Source organism: the organism of the source record quoted next, unplaced genomic scaffold (assembly GCF_019419815.1).
Source record: "Pyrus x bretschneideri cultivar Hongxiangsu unplaced genomic scaffold, Pyrus_bretschneideri_v1 Contig26, whole genome shotgun sequence".
NCBI classification, from domain to species: Eukaryota; Viridiplantae; Streptophyta; class Magnoliopsida; order Rosales; family Rosaceae; genus Pyrus; species Pyrus x bretschneideri.
The window spans coordinates 4,638,941-4,654,470 of NW_025999568.1; the positions used below are offsets into that span (position 1 = coordinate 4,638,941).

At 37.6% G+C, this 15,530-nt stretch overlaps 3 protein-coding genes and 1 pseudogene across 3 annotated transcripts; 3 read left to right on the top strand and 1 right to left on the bottom strand.

Moving 5' to 3' along the window:
* The first annotated feature begins 1,727 nt into the window (after window positions 1-1,727).
* Window positions 1,728-4,314, top strand: LOC103957137 (glycosyltransferase BC10). The gene is made up of 3 exons (XM_009369231.3): window positions 1,728-2,034; window positions 2,476-3,024; window positions 3,419-4,314. The coding sequence occupies exons 2-3, from the start codon at window positions 2,503-2,505 to the stop codon at window positions 4,052-4,054; spliced, it is 1,158 nt and encodes a 385-aa protein (XP_009367506.2). The 5' UTR covers window positions 1,728-2,034; window positions 2,476-2,502; the 3' UTR covers window positions 4,055-4,314.
* Window positions 4,315-4,432: 118 nt separating this feature from the next.
* Window positions 4,433-6,886, bottom strand: LOC103957139 (annotated as a pseudogene).
* Window positions 6,887-12,796: 5,910 nt separating this feature from the next.
* LOC125478708 (putative FBD-associated F-box protein At5g22720) lies at window positions 12,797-13,651 on the top strand. Its single transcript, XM_048587145.1, has one exon. It carries the CDS (start codon window positions 12,797-12,799, stop codon window positions 13,649-13,651), a length of 855 nt encoding a protein of 284 aa, XP_048443102.1.
* A 2-nt stretch (window positions 13,652-13,653) lies between these two features.
* On the top strand, window positions 13,654-15,044 carry LOC103957140. Its single transcript, XM_009369232.3, has 3 exons — window positions 13,654-14,163; window positions 14,252-14,425; window positions 14,615-15,044. Exons 1-3 carry the CDS (start codon window positions 13,735-13,737, stop codon window positions 14,846-14,848), a joined length of 837 nt encoding a protein of 278 aa, XP_009367507.2. The 5' UTR covers window positions 13,654-13,734; the 3' UTR covers window positions 14,849-15,044.
* Window positions 15,045-15,530: the final 486 nt, after the last annotated feature.

A 15,530-nucleotide genomic window follows, 5' to 3' on the forward strand; every position in this document is an offset into this window, starting at 1 on the left:
CCGTAATTCAAAAAATGTCTTTTGCACGCTCGTGAGCATGTGCATGAAGGCTAGTTATATATAAAGTCAACAATCCCTTTTGGGATCACAAGCTTCACCAAAAAAATTTGGACAAATATGCCCCCAAAACAAAAAATTTCAAAAGCAACCCAAAATAATGCACCAAATAATGTAGGAGTATTTTTGTCATTTTAACAATGTTTTTTTAATAATTAATTCTTTTTGTACAGTTTTTTTTAATTAATGCCTCACAATAGGTTAGTAATAATATGATTCAATCAGTTGTTCATTAAATATTATTTTCTCTACTTTTAAACACGTTCAAAACATCTTAAGAGTCGTGTAATGCCGGTTATAAAAAAAGGTCTTTTGCACACGCATAATAATGTGATTAAATTAGTTGTCAAATGATTGTTTTTTTTTTTTTAAACAAATGATATTATCTACACTAAGGGGGAGGGGTGGGCTTATCCTTACAATGAGCTAGCAATAATATTATTCAATCAGTTATTTATTAAATATTATTTTCTCTATTCTTAATGTAAATTCAATAGAATATAGATGGAAATTAAAAGATCGATTTTATTATGTGAATTCAGTTGCTTTAATTGGTTTGTGAGAGATTTTTTCTAACATGATCCAAGATTATTCATTTACTTCAAATATTTAACTTTCCTTTTGTCAATTCACGCATATAAATACATTTAAAACGTGTAAGTCGTGCGTAGCACTTCGTAATTCAAAAAATGTCTTCTACACGTGCGTGAGCATGTGCATGACTGCTAGTTATATATAAAGCCAACAATCCCTTTTGGGATCACAAGCTTCACAAAAAATTTCTGGACGAATATGCCCCCAAAACAAAAAATTTCAAAAGCAACCAAAAATAATGCAAGAGTATTTTTGTCATTTTAATAGTGTTTTTTTTTTAATAATTAATTCTTTTTGTATATTTTTTTAATTAATACCTCACAATAGGTTAATAATAATGTGATTCAATCAGTTGTTCATTAAATATTATTTTCTCTATTTTTAAACACGTTCAAAACATCTTAAGAGCCGTGTAATGTCAGTTATAAAAAAGGTTTTTTGCATGTGCATAATAATGTGATTAATTTAGTTGTCAAATTATTATTTTTTTTTAACAAATGATGTTATCTACACTTAGGGGGAGGGATGAGCTTAGCCTTACAATGGGTTAGCAATAATATGATTCAATCAGTTGTTTATTAAATATTATTTTCTCTACTCTTAATGTAAATTCAATAGAATGTAGATGAAAATTAAAAGATTGATTTTATTATGTGAATTCAGCTCCTTTAATTGGTTTGTGATATTTTTTCTAACATGATCTAAGATTATTCATTTACTTCAAATATTTGACTTTTCTTTTGTTAATTTACGTATATAAATACATTTAAAACGTATAAATCGCATGCATGAACACGGACGTGCATAAAGGCTTGTGTAAATAAAAGGAATGGAATTATTGGAAAATGAAAGCATCTGAACTAACAAATTGGTAAAGCCACGACACGTGCACGACGAAGAAGCCACAAAACAGAGGAACAAGGACACAAACATAAGGTATAACTTTTTGCTTTCTTTCCCTTTCCCTTTGCGCCAACTCAAAGGACCAAACCAATAAAACAAAATCCTCAACACACACACCTTCCCTTCCCCTCTCGATTTTGCCACCACCCTCCCACACACACACACTCTCTCTCTCTCTTTCTCTCTCTCACTATTAAATGCTTTCTTCAGTTTTACTTTTCGTAACACCCCACTAAAACAAAACCAAAAGGTAAAACAAAACCAGTGGAACGAGTGACAGCCCCTTAAACCTCTCTCTCTCCCTCTCTCTCTCTCTCTCTCTCTCTAAATTTCATTCCTTTATTCAATGAATGAGAGCCGGCTCAAACTCGAAAGCAAAACAATTGAGGTGAGACAAGTGTGAATCGATCTGCGTTGCTTCCTCAAACGTATCCGGCATTGATTCATCCACATATTGCTCTCCTTTTTGCAACGCACATGGTACTAGATTCACTCTCTCTCTCTCTCCTCTCTTTCTCAAACCATGTTGCATGTTTTTTCTTATTTGCCAAGATAATGGGAATTCAAGCCTTTGTGATTTGAATTTTGATCCCAAAACTTTCCTTTTTGTTGATTTGAGCCTTGTTGTTTGGAGAAATCCCATTTGGAAAAGTACTTTTTGTTCCTAACTTTCTGATGTGATCTCAATCTTTTGTTGAATTTGGATGCGTTATGGGCCTCCATTGTTGCATAAATTGGAAACCCCATAACGCAAAATCCAAATTTTCTTCACTTTTCTCATTGAAAGTGATTTTTCAGAATCTGGGGTGTCCTTGTGTGATGATTTGAATTGAAAAAGGGGTTGTTTTGAATTTGTCATTGCGAAAACTACACAACCCAGAATTTGAATTTGAATTTGAATTTTTTTGTGTTTGGTGGTAGTTGAATTCGATTAAGATTTGAATCAAGATGCAGTCAAGGGGAGTGGTGGCATTGGAGGAAGGCAAGGATCCTGCTACTACATTTAAATCCAGCCATGCCAGGGCCTTGCCGTTGCGACTCGTTCAATTTCTTGTCATGTTTGTAGTTTTGGGTCTTGGGGTTTCGATGTTGAGTATGCACTCGATTCGGTTTTTCCCTGTTCAGCATGTGGCTCCAACAGCACCTTCCACGATTAGGCCTTGCTTCGAAGAGCCGAGTAGTTTAGAAAGTCGGATTAGACCTCCATCTAATCTGTTGCACGCCATGAATGACACCGAGTTGCTGTGGCTCGCTTCACATGCTTCTCAAATAAAGGAGTATCCGTTTAAGAGAGTTCCTAAAATTGCCTTCATGTTCTTAACAAAGGGACCATTGCCGATGGAGCCTCTTTGGGAGCGGTTTTTAAGAGGACACGAGGGACTTTATTCGATCTATGTGCATTCGCTGCCATCTTATAATGCCGATTTCTCACCTACATCAGTGTTTTACAAGAGACAAATCCCAAGCCAGGTAAATTTACTTTAATTGAATATGTTTCATGCGTTTGGCCTGCTTGTTGTGAGTTGGTTCTGCCAATTCTCCCCATGTTGTGGTGTTGGTTTGGACCATTCCTTGCACAGCGTGCATTTTGCTTCCACGGTTCCACCTTGATCGATGTTAATGTACCGAAAGCGAGTATCTATTTTGAATAACTAATGCATTGATCAGTAGGGAACCTGTGGTTAGAAATAGTTTCCCCCGTTGGTTATCTACATCAATGGGCGCCTGATTATCGATCATTAGATACCTTCATATATATGCAGAAACAGATATGTCATTCCTCTGTGGCTTTCTAAGCGTAATTTTCAGAACAAACTTGTTCTCATGTATTTAGACCTGTGACTATTTATATTCTATGATTCAGGTTGCCGAGTGGGGAGAGATGAGTATGTGCGAAGCTGAGAGGAGACTCCTAGCTAATGCATTGCTTGACATCTCAAATGAATGGTTTATCCTCCTTTCCGAGTCATGTATTCCTCTCTACAACTTGAGCATTGTCTATCACTACCTGTCAAGATCCAGGTACAGCTTCATGGGTTCGTTTGATGAAAATGGGCCCTATGGGAGAGGACGTTATGACGGACGCATGGCCCCTTTGGTCAATCTCTCTGATTGGCGTAAAGGGTCTCAGTGGTTTGAGATTAAACGGGAACTTGCAGTTAGGATTGTTGGAGACACAACTTACTACCCCAAGTTCAAGGACTTTTGCAAACCAGCATGTTATGTGGATGAGCACTACTTCCAGACAATGCTTAGCATCGAGACTCCGCATCTTTTGGCAAACAGGACCCTTACCTATGTAGACTGGTCTAGGGGCGGTGCTCATCCGGCTACATTCGGCAAAGCTGATATTACAGAGGAGTTTTTCAAGAGGATTGGAAGTGATACATGTCTTTACAACAACCAGCCAACCTCACTCTGTTTCCTTTTTGCACGAAAGTTTGCCCCGAGTGCTTTGGAACCCCTGTTAGAATTAGCATCGAAAGTATTTGGGTTTTGACATATCATCGAGTTCTAATTGCGTGTTCGGAGCATGAGTGTAGCTGAGATTGATTACCTTTTTACCCAAATTCAATAGGGTTTTTGAAACTTCAATGTTAAAGCATATTGTATGTATAGAAAAATAGGGCTCAAAATTAGGATCTTACAAAATTTCTGGTACAATAATGATCTGTTTTTATCTGGTTGTTAGTTGATCGAATGTATTGCTTCTGAATCATACTTATTCAATAAATTTACTGCCTCCCATTTTTTCCCCCCTTCTAAAGACTTCATACACTTTTGCTTTCGTTAATCTTCTGATGCGGTTCCAAGTTAAATTTTGTGCTGCAGAAGATACCATAGATTGTAGTACCAAGAATGCTCGTACACTAAACATTGCCCGCTTTATTTGACAAATGTGAATTCAAAGTTACAGCATTTGATGAAAACTAAATGTTGATACATGATTGTATAATTTACTGACGAATGAACCATGCAATGCACAGTTGCTGCAGTATGAAAATCCTTTAGTGAGTATGAAGACTAGGTAATGTTTGAACGAAGGAATTAGTCAATCAGCCTGTTATAATTCATCATGGTGTTCTCGTTCTGGCAAAGGAACTTCCTGTTGAAACTCGAGCAATACCTAGCAGCGAAAGAAGCATGGAGTGCAGCACCATAAGGAAGTGCATCTTCGTTGATACAGAAGTAAGGTGAATGTGGCGTAGGTAGGGGTCCAAGTGCATCGTCTGCCATTCCAAGGAAGGAAAAGTATCCAGGTATTGCATCTTGCTAGTATGCAAAATCCTCGGATCCCATCCACGGTTGATGGTCCTTGACCTTTTCAAAGCCAAGCATATCCCAGCTACGTTTCTGAAGTGTTCGTGCAAGTCCTTATGGTTTATGGTCGGTGGGGACAAAGGTTTCTCATCTTCAAAGAAATTGACAGTTGCGAGGCACCTGTGTACCGATGCTTGTCCTGTTATAACCTGGCAAAAGAAGTACATCAGGCTATCATTATACAAGTCATTAATTAACCGATAAGAAGTGATTAACATACATATTACATGAGCAATGTTAACTGTTTTACCTGCTTAATCCGCTACTTGAGTTGCATTAGGCTTTCCATTGTAAATGCACGGAAAGTACCACCTATTTTGACAGAATCTGGAATAACATTGAATGCATCACCTCCTTGAAATCTTCCAACAGTGATTACCTGAAAATATATGCTTTCAAATTAGTTGACAAGAGTACTTGAAAGAGAAACACCTTTCCTATTAAATTCCATATCGCAAAATTTCAATTCTATACAACCGAAGACTGTAATGCAACGCAGTTATGGTGGTTTCAGACAGTCACCGTATTAGACAACCGGTTGCTACAAATCAAAGTGCAGAACAATGCTGCACTAACTAGTGCTTACAGTCATTTGATCGGGGAATGAATCTAAAATAGGTCCCGACTAAACTGTCATTGTTTAACACAAGCAAAGCAACGAGCAGTAAGCGCTGAGCAATGCCCATTATATTTCAATCAGGTGTAAACAACCAGTACAGAAACCAAATAAGGAATGAATACCCATTGTATTAAGATTAGAATGGAAATGAGGGGTTTTACCTGCGAGTCGAGTGGATCAGCTTCACGCGAGACAAGATGTTGCAAGCTGACAATCACATTAGAAGCTGCCAGGATCGGGTCAACCACGTGGTGAGGAAGGGCTGCATGACCACCTTTTCCACTTATTGTCGCTTCAAAGAAGCCAGCCCCAGCTAAAAAGGGACCGGGTCCGGAGGCCACTTCAGCAATAGGTACGTGGTTTGCAACAGCAACCCAAAAATAGCGCTAACATTCTCTAATGCTCCACCAGCTATCATTTTCTTAGCCCCTGCTCCTCCTTCCTCCGCCGGTTGAAATACAAGAACAACTGTTCCCTGTTGACGTTGAAACAAATGTAAAAAAAAGTTACAACCTTATGAGAATCATAAAGCTCACATTACGCTTTCCAGTTACGAAACCAAACGTGAAAATGGCAATGTGGGGGCAAACGATTTGTCTAATCCCGCAAGCGAATTCTTATTTATGCATACTCAGATCATACACCAAAGACATCAAAAAGCTGTTAAGTTTTACCTGCAAATCTTTCTCATGGTCTTTAAGGATCTTTGCTGCACCAAGAAGCATTGCAACGTGAGCATCATGCCCACAAGCATGCATTTTCCCTGCATTTTTACTCCTGTGCTCCCACTCCACCATTTCCTACAAATACAAAATCCCATCAATCAAATTATAAATTAATTAGTCTATCTACAACAAAAACTCTATCTACACAATCTACACATCCAAACCTGCATGGTCAGAGCATCCATATCAGCTCTGATTGCAACGAAAGGCGGTTTTCGGGTGCCAATGAAGCCTACAACACCAGTAACCCCAACTGGGTGTTTATATTCAACACTCATTTGATCCAATTCTGCTCTGATCAGCTCACTGGTCTCAAATTCCTCATAACCCAGTTCTGGGTTTGCATGTATTTTCCTCCTGATTCCCACCATCCAATCAAACACCTGGGGGTTCTGGGCAAAACTGAGCAACTTCTTAGGGATTTCTGAGACCCCATTTGAGCTCAGAGAGGAATCTGATAGCACGGTTGCTGGAACAACAAACACACGAGAGAGAGTTTCATGCAGAACTTTATGATGAAAGCATAAGAGAGAGTGAAGAAAAAACCAAATATAAGAGAAGAAAACTGATGGATTCTTTGTGCTGCTGAGTGCTGACCAGCTTGTGCAGTCAAAACTGCTAACCAACCTGCTGAATCTTCTAATTTTTCGCACGATTTAGTACCATTTTATTGTTATGGCAAATGTATCTGTACGTGTTAAGGAGAAAATATCAATTGGTCTTGTATTATTCCTAATCAAGCAGCCATCAAATCTAGTTTTGCCACTTCCTTGGCGTGACGAAGAATCTCTTTACCTGAATGCCTAAATAATGACGTGAAGAAGGATCTCTTTCCCTAAATGGCTAAATAATATTGGATTTTGGAGGATTTTGTTGGAGTTTAAGAATCTAACATTAAGACATCTTTGTGCCAATCTTTGTCCTGCCATGGCACGTTTAGGATGTAGGATAACCAGGAGAAGCAAGGCCTTGGCTGAAAAAAGTAGAGCCCATCAGAACTCCTTCGCACTCTATGCAGCATGCGAAATTCTTGAAGATCAAGTTTAGCCCCGTACTACTGATTTTTAGCAGTTCGAAGCAGGTGATGAGTCTGAGAGTGACGGGGCCAGATTGCAGATCGTCATGTCATAACTAACCAAGATGCCCTTTAGTAGCATTTAGTACTACTGTCTAGTAGTATTCCTCTTCACATGGAAATGAGATGTCTTAAGTTCGAATCTCGTGAATGACAAATTTGATACCAAATTAGATTGCTTATTGTGTGACTTAGCCAAACTCTCTCTCCCCCTAGTGTATAAAAATATTGATGTACTCAAAAAAAAAAAAAAAGCCCTTCAACAAGTTTGAGAGGGGAAATCTCAACCTAGGTCAAGGTACAAGGAGGGATATTTGAATATTGGGCTTAACTGAAGGAAGGCTCCAAGTGCGCCAAAACGAGATGATCTTGCCCGAAGCCCAGCTACAAAGCCTGAAGCAAATTGAAGCTTTCTCAACCAAGGCATATGCCATGTGCCTATGAATGAAGTGACAAGTGACAGAGACCAGCTCACTATCAACCAAAAAACACTTTTTGATGGCATAAAGGTGTAAATACAAGATGACTCACTACCCCTGAAAGCCCTCGGCCAATAGTGAAACTAAAGCAATCCGGCCAAGTTGCCTATAAAGGCCAAGAGAGACAACAGAATTATGGACACTCAACCAATCAAACAAACAACATACAAACTTTGCTCTCAAGCCAAATTTACATCCAAAAAGCTAAAATCAACCTTGATTCAACCCTTTTAAAACAGTAGTTTCCTTAGAAAAGTTATCTTTTGTCTAGTGTAAAAGCTCTGTTACCCTCCCTAGTGTTGTAGCATCAATTCCCTCATGTAAAACATGTTTACCATCCATCACTTTTAGCATACAACCCTTGTAAACTCAAAGATAAGTGGCTGCAAGAGGTTCGACCTTGCCCAACAAGGTGAAATCTTGACCGAGTCTCTTTGCTTGCACTTTAAATTTGTAGATATGTTGCTTAATGTACTTTTCAGTATATGTTCAAGTTATTTTCTTCTATTTTCCACTTTAAGAAGGTCCATTTGCATTCGAATCTAGTTAAGTTAATGAACTTGGTCTCATTAAAATAAACTGGAAATGAGGATATGGTTTTAAAGGGCTCTGGACTCCCTTAGTTTCGAGCATACAAGATTATGAACTAAAAGTCCTTGTTTACAAGGCAAGAAAAAGAACTTAATGTATATTTAACCCATCTGTGACAATCCCTTGATAACAAGAAGTTTGAGTAACTTGGGGCACAAGTAATCAACTCAAATCACATCTATTTCAACATCTGTTATACTCAGATAATCTGGATTTAACTCCATTGATTTTAAAGTCTATAGAAATCCGAGTGTATTTAATGGTAATGGTAAAGAAATCTATAAAAATATAGGTGCAATCCGGTGATTTTAAAGTACTTTTTTTTTATTTATGAAAGATTTAAAGTATTTTGGAAAGTAAATGTTTTGGTAAATTTTGAGTATCTTTTCAGACCAAAACAAATTATGACGTTCCCTCAAGATTTTATTGGATTTTACTTTCCCTTCTTTCATGATATAATCCCGCCACCTGTACGATCACCTCCAGTTTCATCATTTCAAACCTAACACTTCTATGGGTTGAGGCGACCTTGGGTTTCAAAATCGCTGCCCTAGCCAATATACACAAGGAATTGATAACCCCACATTATTTTTCTCTATTTGTACCTTCTGTTTAATTATTTCTCTTTTTTTTTTTTTTTTTTATAAATTCATTCAATTTAGAAGTCAGAAATAAATAATAGTGTAAAAAAAATGTATAAATCATTTTCATAAATAAAAGGATTTTTATCACAAATAGTCTCTAAAATTGACTAAACCTATCAAGTTGATCCCTGAAATTGAAAATCAATCAATGTAGTTCCTGAAAATTGATGATGCAAATCAATGTAGTCCTTCCATTACAATTCCGTTAAAATTCAATTATGTGCTTATATGTCACATAAGTAGGTCACATAAGTCTAATTAAATATTACTATGAAATTAAAAAAATTTAAAAACTAAAAATATATTTTTTTATGTCAAAATAAAAATAAATATTTTAAAACATAATTTCTCCCGTCGTCTTCATCGAGTAGGTTTGGCTGCCATGGCAGCACTGCCCACCATGGCTCGACTTTTGGCACTCGACCCATTCAAACATAATATACCATGATAGAAACCCAGTTAAACCAAACCATCTTCTTCGTTTTCGACTCCAACGTCGCTGACACCAACCTTCTCCCCATCGTATACTCCGATCTACCGCCGCACCCAAGGCCCAGATTTAAGGCCCCACACCAATCTTTCCAACGAGTAGCAGAAGATTTCAGGAAAAACCCTCCACACCCAAGGGATTTTTTACTTCGGCTAATAGTAAGGGCTACCATGGTAGGCAAGCATGCGCAAGGAAGACAAAAGAAGAAAAAAAAAATTTATTTTGACATAAAAATTAGATTTGCAGGATGTAACATCCCACATCGTCCAGGGGAGTGATCCTTAAATGTATATTCTCATCCCTACCTAGCACGAGGCCTTTTGGGAGCTCTCTGGCTTCGGGTTCCTTAGGAACTCCGAAGTTAAGCGAGAAGGGGGGCTAGAGCAATCCCATGATGGGTGACCCACTGGGAAGTTGCTCGTGAGTTCCCAAAAACAAAACCGTGAGGGAATGGTAAGCCCAAAGCGGACAATATCGTGCTACGGTAGTGGAGTCGGGCCCGGGTCACCCATACACATCCATACGAATTATTCCTCATTCTCCCCATTCATTCAGCCATCATCCACCCATACACATCCACATCCATACGAATTATTCCTCATTCTCCCCATTCATTCAGCCATCATCCACCCTCTACCACCATCCAACCTATCCATCCATCACCATAATTCATACCCAAACACCCTTGTGCCGCAACAAAGAAGGAGAAAGAAAAGAAGAGAAGCCTTGGACATTTTGGCCATTCAAGCTTGGATTGTTGGAGCGTTTCTAGGTGTATTCAATCTTTGTTTTCAATGTTTAATTTGTATTCTCTTTGTTCTGTTGTAAACATGAGGAACTAATTTTGTTTTGGCTAGAGGAGACTTTGAAACCATGATTATATTTGCCATATGAATTGATTAATTCCAGTTGTGATTTCATAAATTGTGAATGCAATTTACTTAACCGTTTGATGGATAACTTATTCTTGTTTGTTGATTAAGGGTGCACACTTAATTTGCATGCTTGAATTTGGTGCTAGAATATAAGGGAGTTTCACATAATCGTTACAAACTTATGTTCACAAGTAGTTAAGGTTGTTTTCACAATCATGTTAAGTAAATTCCTAGCATGAGTATCATGATGTCATAGTTACAAGTGCTTTGTCAATGCTTATGATTTTCATTGAACGTAATGATCTTTGATTGTATCTCTATTATGATGTCATGTAGGGAACTTTTGAAGAATGCTTTGGGTTGTCGTATGATGTCATCCAATCCAATAACTTAAGGAAAATCTGAGGGTTAATTAGTGATGTCACGGTTAATCTGGGGTGTTGAGGTTCATGGTTTATCGAAAAGCAACTGGAAATCAATTTGTATGCAAGTGTGTCGTGTGTGGAGAAGGACCCTCTAGCTAGCTAATCACCCATCCATATACCCAAATTCGTTCATAACTTTGTCTAGTTTAGTTTCTGTTTTGTTTTAATTCAAATTCGTCAAAACCAAAAACCCCCTTTGTTTTAAGTGTCAATTAGGTTAGAATATGTCCTAATTAGTGTTTTTGAGTATTTTGAGTCAAAACCAAACCTATTTTCGTCCAAAGTAAGTCCTAGAGTCTAGTTTGAGTCTTTTTCATTGTTTTGTGTTGTTTTGAGTCTTTTGAGTTTGTTTTGAGTCATATAAGTTTAGTTAAGAGTCTTTGAGTTTATTTAAGTGTTTTTAAGCATATTTTTGTATCTTTGAGTCAGTTTTCATTAGATTAGCAATCCCTCCTAATCCCCGGCCTAGAACGATCCCTACTTATATCTATACTACAATTGTCAAAAAGAGGGTTTAATTTGAGTGCTATTGTATATCACCTGGGCCCGACTCCACTACCGTAGCACGATATTGTCCGCTTTGGGCTTACCATTCCCTCACGGTTTTGTTTTTGGGAATTCACGAGCAACTTCCCAGTGGGTCACCCATCATGGGATTGCTCTAGCCCCCTTTCTTGCTTAACTTCGAAGTTCCTAAGGAACCCGAAGCCAGTGAGCTCCCAAAAGGCCTCGTGCTAGGTAAGGATGAAAATATACATTTAAGGATCACTCCCATGGGCGATGTGGGATGTTACACAGGACCTACTTATGTGACACAACATAAATTTTAGTGGAATTGTAGCAGAATGACCGCATTGATTTGCAACATATATTTTCAGGGACTACATTGATTGATTTTCAATTTCAAAAACCATCTTGAATGGGCTGGTTCAATTTCATAAGTCATTTGTAATAAAAACCACGATATTTTTAGCTATTATCAATAAAGGTAATATAATATTTTTTTAAGAATTGATTGGGTTACTAATAAAAAACCTCTCATTACTTGAGTAAGTAAAATACTATCTTAGGCTTCTGCTATTTATATACGCACTTTCTCCTTTCTTTTGTTCCTTTTTTTGTCCTCTTTTTTTTTTCGTGCTTTCTTTTGTCCTTTTCTCTATATAATTCGAAATTGTAAAGTCTGTGTTTTTTCACATTTAATTTCTAAAAATTATTTTCATCTGTTTAGAAATATCAAATAAATAAATAAATAAAATTAGGGACAAAATTCGTTGTAGGCTATTAATAATGGAAAATGATCCTCGTCATATCCTTTTCCTAGGGATTTTAGGGATCCCGTGATCTCACACTTTCATCATATATCGTACGGTTAATTTTCATTAAGTATTATTTATATTTAATTTTAAATTTTGATATGATTACTTAGCTCACAATATACGATGGGAAAAGATCCGGCAAGGATCGTTTTCCATTAATAATGGACTATATCCCAAAATTTGCCAAAAGAGTGAAAAACAAAAAAAAAACAAGAAAAAGAAACCTAGACTACAAATAGGTGAAGACGAAATTCAGAGGGGGATGAGAAGTCAACCACCACACTCTGACTCTCGTACAGATTATTCTTGGGGAGACCGCAGGACCAGGTAATTCCTCACAATTCTTACTCCTTTCAATTTTTCTTTCTGTCCTTTCATCTTTCTCGCTGAAATCCAATTGGTATTCGACGACGATCTTCTGTTTTTCTATTCAATTTCCAGGTCAAAGATTGATGCTTCTTTTTCTTTTCTGAAAAGAACCCTAATTTTTCTTCATCTTGTGATTTAATATGGGTTTTATTTGCTGATTAATTCAATCGTGTTCTGTGCATCTTATGTGGTTTGATTGTGTTTGTGGGAATTGTTTTCTGTTAATTTTTGTAGTGGGTAAAATATTTGATCATAACAGATAAATAATTTGCAATCACTAATCAGGTGCCTTGCAAGTAGTGAATAGACAATGTTCAAGAGAGCCTTGCATACAAATCTACCTCGTGATAGGAAGAGGAGGAAAACGGAAGGGGAAGGCGTCTCCGGCGCGTTAGGTTTTGATTTGTGTACAGAAGCGTCTGGAGTTGAAGGAAAACGAAAGAGTGGAGAATTAAGCATGACTGACAAGAGTGTTAAGCTTAAACAGAAGGAAGGGGTGGGAAATTGGAATGGTGTGGAGATGACAGTTGAATGCGTGGATTATGTCTCGCAATTGCCCGAAACTGTCATCCATCTCATACCGTCTCTCCTTCGTGGTACAAAAGATGCTGCTCGAACCAGTACCTTGTCGAAGAGGTGGAGGGACTTGTGGACCTCTTTCTCTGTTTTGGCATTCGATCAGTGCAAGTTTCAAGCACCAGAGGGAGTTAAAGATAAGAAGACGTGCAATGCAATGTTTAAGGATTTTGTTGACAAGTCTCTCCAAAGCCACTTTGAGCGTAATTTGGGTATATATAAGCTTGTGCTGCATTTGAATTCGTTTGATCAAGATATGGCTCATCGTATTGAACAGTGGATTGGACTTGCAGCTGAAAATAAAATAAAAGAGATTGGTTTCCATGCAAGCGGCCACTACACATTGCCTAGGAATGTCTTTGCTTCAGAAACCATAACTGGATTAAGGCTAGAAGGCTGTAGACTGGATACTTCTAGCAATATAACGCTTCCTAATCTGCAAAAGCTATATCTGCGAAGACTTCCTCTTGATCAGTCGATAATTATGAATCTCATTACTAGCTGCCCTCAAATTAACGATTTGAGACTCATACTTTGCACGGGGTTAATCATCTGCAGATTTCAAGTCTCCTTAAACTTTATCGGGTAGAGGTACACTACTGCCATGGACTAGCTTTGATTGAAATCAAAGCTCCAAGTCTTGAAACATTTTGGTTTTGCGGGAAGAAAAACATGCCCTGCAAAATTAACTTGGCTGAATGCGAGTCTCTGAAAAGACTGACGTTAGAGGACAATGGAATGACAGACAACCAGTTTCGTGATCGGTTCTTTATGTTTCCTCTCCTGGAGAAACTGGATCTACATAAATGCCTTTACTTGAAAAATATAAGAATTGCAAGCCATCGGCTGAAAAGGCTAGTCTTAAGAGGTTGCAAGAAGCTAGCGTATGTTGAAATTGATACTACTAATCTTCTTTCGTTTGAGTATGAAGGTGATGAAATGCCCTTTTCTTTTTTGAATCCTATAAGTTTGAAGGAGGCTAAGTTTTCATTTGCACCAGTGAAAAACGTCATATCTGAGCCTGAATGGTTTCTTAAAATGCGAAAATTTCTTGGAAAGCTGGATCATAGAGACTTTAAACTGGTTGTTTACACCAATAAGGTAATCTTCTTTTATTATTAACAATTGCAACTCATTTTTCGCTTCTCATAATTTATCTCATCTTACATGCTTTCATTGGCCAATCCAGAATGTCATCATCCATGAAAATCTTAGAGAAATTTCACTTCCTCCAAACTGTGGTCTGAAATTTGAATTAGTCCAATCATCAGTGGGTACCGAGGAACTATTAGATAGTTCATTGCAGAAACGGCAGCTGGAGACCCTGTCTGTAGTTTGGTCTTCCGGCAGTGAATTCCTCAAGGTATGGTAGTTTTCTTGCATACATTTTGCTAATTGCTACCCTATTACGTTATCTGTAATTTGTATGCTGTGAATTATGTTTTCGGGTCATGGCTCCTTCAATTAAAGCCACCATGTTCAGTGAGATTGTGCCATCAAAGAATAAAGTGACATTTTGCTTTCTCAGCTGTTGTTTTTACTTGAACTGCAGTTGGTACGTAAGAAGATTACCAGAAAGGAAGATCCAACGTGCTGCATAAGTATGAATTCAACCAATAAATGTTGGCGACACTTCTTAAAGGATGCCCGGATGGTGAACTTGAAAGTGGACAAACACGCGGCTCCATGGATGGCGTGGTTGAAGTCACATCCAAGGGTTAATGAGATCACTTGTTTTAGATTGAAGTGGAAATCTGACAAAGATGGTAGGATGGCGTCCCGCTAAGGTTTACATTTAACTTGAATTTTATTTTTATGTCACAATGAAATCCTATTTGAATATTTTTTTTATTTTTTTTAATTTTGGTGTGGAGATTATATGACTATGGTCTTCCTTCTAAGTTTTTCATTTAGGTTAGTGAGTTTCCACGATCTTGTAAATGATCGTTTTAACGACTTTAGTTACAAACTCCCTTCTTGTACTAGAAGTTTTGTAAAAGAAGCCAGGAGGATTCAAGGTATACCGCAAAATATTCATAGTGATTTACGACAGTCAATTTTGATAATTGGGATTTGCTGAGCTATATGACCCTAACTGTGTACGCTCACGTGACGCCGTGAATCCCAGAACTATGAATCGATTGTATACAATTATGAGTCTCTCATGTGTCGAGATTGATAAACTTTCTATGGTTATAAACGCCGGGTATCCCACAACTATGAATCGGTTGTATACAATTATGAGTCTATTTCACGTCATGTATATAAGCGGCCAAAAGGATTGTCAAGGAATTTCTCGGCCTAGATTCCCACAATCAAAAAGTGGAGAAGAGAAGGATAGGAATCGGAAGAGCTAGAAGCACCTAAAACAGCTTCCACACACCACAGAATCACATTCCCAATATAGCAAGATGTGTACCATTCGAAAATGTAATATGCAACTCCCAAAATAAAACCTACGTATCTAC

Bases quoted from the DNA above. Each gene is read 5' to 3' on its own strand.
- LOC125478708 (XM_048587145.1), top strand. From the start codon at position 12,797: ATGTTCAAGAGAGCCTTGCATACAAATCTACCTCGTGATAGGAAGAGG.
- LOC103957137 (XM_009369231.3), top strand. From the start codon at position 2,503: ATGCAGTCAAGGGGAGTGGTGGCATTGGAGGAAGGCAAGGATCCTGCT. The intron at 3,025-3,418 runs GTAAATTTACTT...TCTATGATTCAG, and splicing joins AGAGACAAATCCCAAGCCAG to GTTGCCGAGTGGGGAGAGAT.
- LOC103957140 (XM_009369232.3), top strand. From the start codon at position 13,735: ATGCCCTGCAAAATTAACTTGGCTGAATGCGAGTCTCTGAAAAGACTG. The intron at 14,164-14,251 runs GTAATCTTCTTT...TGGCCAATCCAG, and splicing joins TGGTTGTTTACACCAATAAG to AATGTCATCATCCATGAAAA. The intron at 14,426-14,614 runs GTATGGTAGTTT...CTTGAACTGCAG, and splicing joins CCGGCAGTGAATTCCTCAAG to TTGGTACGTAAGAAGATTAC.